General features: G+C 56.6%; 1 protein-coding gene across 1 annotated transcript; it reads right to left on the bottom strand.

The window, feature by feature from the left end:
* Window positions 1-200: 200 nt before the first annotated feature.
* Window positions 201-1,676, bottom strand: LOC144179438 (uncharacterized). The gene has a single exon (XM_077707792.1). It carries the CDS (start codon window positions 1,674-1,676, stop codon window positions 201-203), a length of 1,476 nt encoding a protein of 491 aa, XP_077563918.1.
* Between the last annotated feature and the right edge of the window lie 3,775 nt (window positions 1,677-5,451).

The raw sequence follows: 5,451 nt of genomic DNA, 5'->3' as shown, positions 1-5,451 counted from the left end.
GCATCACGTCCTGGATGCTCAGTCCCGCCCAAAATCCGAGCATGGTGTTGGGGTATAGCTCGTTCTCCTCCAGATATCGTTGCCACCGATTTAGAATCACGTGTTCTAGCACTTTGCCCACACACGACGTCAGCGATATCGGGCGCAGGTTCTCGATGTCTGGCGGTTTCGTGCTTGGGGATGAGCACCGTTCGCGCCTCCTACTTGCGGGGCAGGACGCCACTGCGCCAGCAGTTGTTGTAGTACCGCGTGAGAGCCGCGATTGCGCCGTCGCTCAGGTTGCGCAGCTCCTTGTTCGACACGCCGTCGGGGCCGGCCGCCGACTTTCCGTTGATCTTTTGCAGAACCGCGCGAACTTCCCACTCCTCGATGTCCGCGTCGAGTTCTGGGTTGACGACGCCCTCGTAGCTCGGCAGGGGCGAGGGTGGCGTGGCTGGTAGGTACTTGGCGTCGAGCCGGCGCCGGACTTCGTCGTCGCCGAGCTCTCGGCGGGCCTTGAGGAGGGTTCGCGCCAAGACATGCTGTTGCGTGCTCTTGGTCTTGGTGTCGTCGAGCAGGTGTCGGAGCAACTTCCACGTTCGGATCTTGTATATTTGCCCGTCGGCCTCCTGGCAGACGGCGTGCCAGCGCTGGTGATTCAGCGTGTCGCAGTGCTTCTCGATTTCTCTGTTTAGCATCGCCGCCCTCTTGCCCAGCGTGCGGTTGTGCCGCTGGCCGTTCCACCGGTGTTTGAGGGAGTTGCGCGCCTCGATGAGGTGTGCTAGCCTGCTGTCGACGTCGGGTGCGTCCTCCTCCGTCTCGAACTCGGTGGTGGCCAGCTTCGATTCTTGTAGCACCGCCGCCGTCCATGCCTCAATGTCCTCGATGTTCTCGGGCACAGTGCCGACGTTGGCACGAAACTTGTCCCAGTCCGTGATTCTTTGTTTGCGATGCGGGCTCGCTCGACTTTTGAGGGGAACGGCGACCTCTAGGATACAGTGATCGCTGCCGAGCGTCTCCAGGGTGTTTCGCCACCTCACCTTCGCGTTGTTGCTGAAGGTGAGGTCCGGGTTGTTATCTCGGCGCACCGTCGACATGTCCTGTCTGGTGGGGACCGTGATGTCGTTGGCGAGGTGGTACCCCGCCGCCTGAGTCTCTGCCAGGAGGCTGCGACCCTTCGCCGTGTCGTATTGGTAGCCCCACGCCGTGTGCGGGGCGTTGAAGTCTCCGCAGAGCAGCGTTGTTTGGTCCCCTGCGAGCCGCTTGATCTTGATGATCAGCGTGCCGTAGCGTTGTTTCGCGTATTTTGGTTTCGTGTACGCGTTCATGATGTACACGTGCTCCTTTCTGGCTCGGGTCTTGGCGCCGATCACCACTTCTATCGTTAGGTGTTCAACGTTTGTGGCGTGTAGGAGGCTGTGTTCGAGGCTGACCATGCCCTTCTTCACGAAAGTGCAGATGCCGCCGCGCACGCGGGCCCCCTTCTCTGGAGTCTTGGGAAGTGCAAAGGCGTAGTAGCGGTGTCCCGGGATTTTCGGGGCGTGCTCGTAGTGCGTTTCTTGGACGAGGATGATGCCCGGTCTATTCTCCGCGCGTGCAATGTGCTGCAAGAATGTCGCTCTCCTCCCCCGGAATCCGTTCGCGTTCCACTGCCAGATGATGAGTTCGTGTGTCTTCTCCGCGGTCTTTATTGTCATTACGGCTGTGCTTCAGAAAGCGGTATTGGCTGCGGCTTCGCCGTGAGCTTCTTGTAGATTTCCGTCATCATTTGCTCCATGTTGGTGAAGCGGGTCTCTAGGTTGGCCAGTCTAGCCGACATGTCTGCCTGCGTGGCCTCGAGGGCCGATAGGCGCGTGTTGACCGTCTCGAATTGCTTGGCGCACGCGTCTTGAAAACTGTGGAATTCTTCTTTGGTCACGTATTGTTGCTCGCGGATCTTTGAATTCAGTGCCCGTCTCTTCTTGGTCGGTTCGCTGTCCGTGTCCATTTCTTCCCGTGGAGCGTCGCTGCAATTCGCCGTGACGTTTTCAGGCGTTGGGTTGTTGCTTTCGGAGGTCTCTTCCACCTCCTCGGGCTCGAGTGGGATCTTAATCGGTGGAGGAGGCGGCGATTGTGGCGAGTCCCTTGAAACCGTTGGGGTTCGCGGTGGGAGCTCTTGCGGTATCTTGCCTGCGAGTAGCAAGTCCAGCTTGCGATTTAGCGCGAGTATGATCTCTTCTTGCCTCTCCATTTGCGCTCTCAGATGCGTGTTTTCGTGGCGAACTTCTTGCAGCTCTCGCTCGAGTGAGGGGTTGCCGCGGCTCGTCGCTCCAGCTGTCACCCTGGCCCACGTCACGCCCGTCGCCGGCTGCGCCTGGCCGTTTCTATTGTTCTTTGCTCCGCCCACTGCCGCTGACGCCGGCGCCTTAACGGACCCGCCTACTTTCGTTCGCGGCGCCGCAACGGGGGCGTGTACTCTCGATTGCAGCTGTGGGAAGGTTTCCACTGTCTTTTGCGGCGGCTGCTGCTTGGCCTCTTTCCGCTGTTGCTCTTTTGCCCCTCGCCTTTGGAGTACCACGTGGGGCACTTTGAATCGGTTGAGGCAGCCCGTGGCTCCCGTTGCGTGAGCCCTGTTGCAGAGCGTGCAACGGGGCTTGCACGTGGCCTCGTGGTTTGGCTCCGGCTCGCGTCTCCCACACGCAAGGCACACTTTAGTCTCCGGGTTCGGACAAACGTCCGCGCGATGCCCTAATTTCCCGCAGCACCGACAGAACTCGTGGTGCTGCCTGTACAGGCTACACCGCACTATCATGGCCCCGTACTTGATCGAATTAGGTACTTTAGATCCCTTGAACGCCACGATAACCGTGGTGGTGTTTCCTATTCTGTGGGCCTCTAGTGCCAAGGGGTTGGTCTCGTTTACGATGTTGTTCTGTAGATCCTGATGCGTCTCCGTAGTGTCTATGCCTCTAATGATTCCCTTTACTGTGCCGTCCGGGGCGGACACGTACGCGAAGGTCTCGTACTCGGCGTTGCCTATGCGAAGCTGCCTAATTTGCACGTAGCTACGAGCGCGACCCTCGTCCGGCGTGCTGATCACTATGATGTTCTGAGTCGGATTCGTACAAATAGTGTATATTCTGGATTCGTGCATGATAACCCCGGCTGCTGCGAAAATGGCTGACATGAGGCGCGTGGCCTCCGTTTTCGCTACGTTAAGCCCGCCGCGCGGACGTATGATAATCTTGGTCTCGTGTCTCGGTAGCGCGCCACGGGAATGCGCGCCGCTCTGCTAAGTCTGGCAGTCACTTTCTTAACGAAGCTATCGCTACCTCGAGGCTGCGAGGCTACAGGAGAAGAAGGAGGGGCCGGCTTACCGAGGGGTACTGCGGCGCGGCGCCGAAGCCTCCTCCCGGCGGTGATCCAGCCGTCGTCGTCCTCCGTCTCCGTCTCGTGCGTCCGGTCGTGCTCGCGTTGTGGAGGTAGAGTCCGTTCGTTAGTCTCGAATTCGGTGGTGACGTCGTCACCCTCGTAGTCCATAATCGCGGGGGCCTCTCCGTGGGTGTTCATCTCGTCGTGAGGTACTGCGGGCGCAGCCGCCATGGCGTGCGCGCGGGGTCGCGGACGGGCTAGGCCTAACGCAGGCCTGGCTGGTACGCTCCGCTGCTATCCCAAGCTGTGTGACGACGGCCCGAAGCAGTTCAAGCGCAGTTCAGAGCGTCGCGTGAGCGTGTGCCCCGTCTTCGGAGCGAGCGGGGAATGAAGATCACGTAAAGAAGGGTAGGGAGGCGACCGCAGCTATAGTATACTTGTTCGTTGTGCCGGTAGCAGCGGCGGCTTTGTTGCGGGAAAGCTCGAGCGAGGTGGCGAGCTTGCCCAGGCGAGCCACCACGTCAGCGCAGCTAACCCTCCATTTAGGGTTAGCGTGGCGGTCGCCGCTTCGAAATTTCTCGGCGTTGTCAGATGAAAAATAGTGGCTTGCCTGACGTATGTTTGGTATCCGGGGAACGCGCTGACGAGACTCTGTCGACCGGTGATAGTTTCGTCGCAGTGCAGGCCGTTGGTGGGTCTTTGGGGCGGTCTTTGACGGAGCCGATGTGACGCAGGCCCACATCGGTCGGCCACCTATTTTTCGTATGACTGTATGACGATGACTCCTACTAGACGAGTGAAACTCAGCGACGGAACAAGTAAACAATTTCAAACTTGTACAAATGCGTGGTGATGTGTCCTTCAGTGCTCACGTAGAAATAAATCCTGCAGCCTCGCTATAGGTCAAGCATCGCGTGGCTTAGTGCAGGCTTCGCCAGTTTTTTTTATTTAGTTCCCCTACAGTTGGAAAAGCGGTCGAACGATACTTTATTTTCCTTTAATTTTCCTTATTTTATGCTTTACATTCGTGCAACGCTTCTCCAACTGCTACAGCCTCTGTTGGGTCGGGCACGTAAGGGGCAGCCTGCTTTGCAGACGGCCACTTACATTCCCGACCCAAGTTTTCAAATCTGACACTGTAGCAAAACAAGCATAGCGGCACTTGCAAAGGTGAATGGCAAAAATGGCACCCGGTGGATATACATGACACTTTAGCTGCAAAAAAGGGAATAAAATTTACTACACTCCCCTGGTGTTCCGGAGTACACAAAGCCGGTTTTGAAACTCTTTGGCGTTTTTATTTTAGTTCGTAGCGTGTCCGCTCATACCTCCGTTTCCTTCCATAAGCCGTCATTTCCTACTGAAAAGGCTTTGTTGACGTTTCACGGTAATGAAGTCTTACCAAGAGTACGACCGAGCCGGGAGGACCTTCCGAAGAAACTAATGGTCCAACTTCGCCGTCCTCCTTATTGCGGGCTGTAGAGAACGTGACCAGGGCTCGAAATCGTTATGGAAAGATCAAAATGGAGCGCAAGGTGCAGACGTGCATTCAATAGAAAATTAGGGCCTCCCAGCTCTGCGTTTGTACTGCTGCCAATACTGCTGTTATTTCACGCCGTGGCCGCGGCCTGAAGTAAAGCGCCCACAGATCCACCGAGGGTTGCAAGGACTTCACTTTTCCTTACGCAAGTCGTCTGGAATGCGTTCTTCACGACATTTTATTTCGCCCATCCACGTCCACCGTCAAGGGAAATCAGAAGAAACTAGCATTGGTGCAGAATATAGTAAACGCTCTACAACTCCACACTTTCGATTCTTCGCATCAATACGTCCATAAAGATGCTAGGAAACACCATAACACAACGGGTCGAAGTTCCTAACAAACACGGGACTTTTTATTGCGGGAATAGAATTGCGTATGGTGATCCTTATCCTAAACGTTGCGGTTAGGTCTATGGGCGTGCAAGGTGTTACCGAACAACGATGCCACAAATCTGTGGAAATTTCTGCAGTCGCTCGAACATGTGCGTACTTGCAGCGGTTGCAACGACGTCACGAGACGCCGCAGTTACCGTCAATCGTCGCTTCTGGACCCCGTCTAGTTTTGAACGCAGAGATAAG

The sequence above is a fragment of the Haemaphysalis longicornis genome, unplaced genomic scaffold, assembly GCF_048455015.1.
Source record: "Haemaphysalis longicornis isolate Haplotype H1 unplaced genomic scaffold, Haemaphysalis longicornis Haplotype H1 scaffold_4, whole genome shotgun sequence".
Taxonomy (NCBI): Eukaryota; Metazoa; Arthropoda; class Arachnida; order Ixodida; family Ixodidae; genus Haemaphysalis; species Haemaphysalis longicornis.
This window is presented reverse-complemented; position numbering and strand designations above follow the sequence as displayed.

What these genes read in the sequence shown, in the direction of transcription:
- LOC144179438 (XM_077707792.1), bottom strand. Translation starts at nt 1,676, where the DNA reads ATGACAATAAAGACCGCGGAGAAGACACACGAACTCATCATCTGGCAG.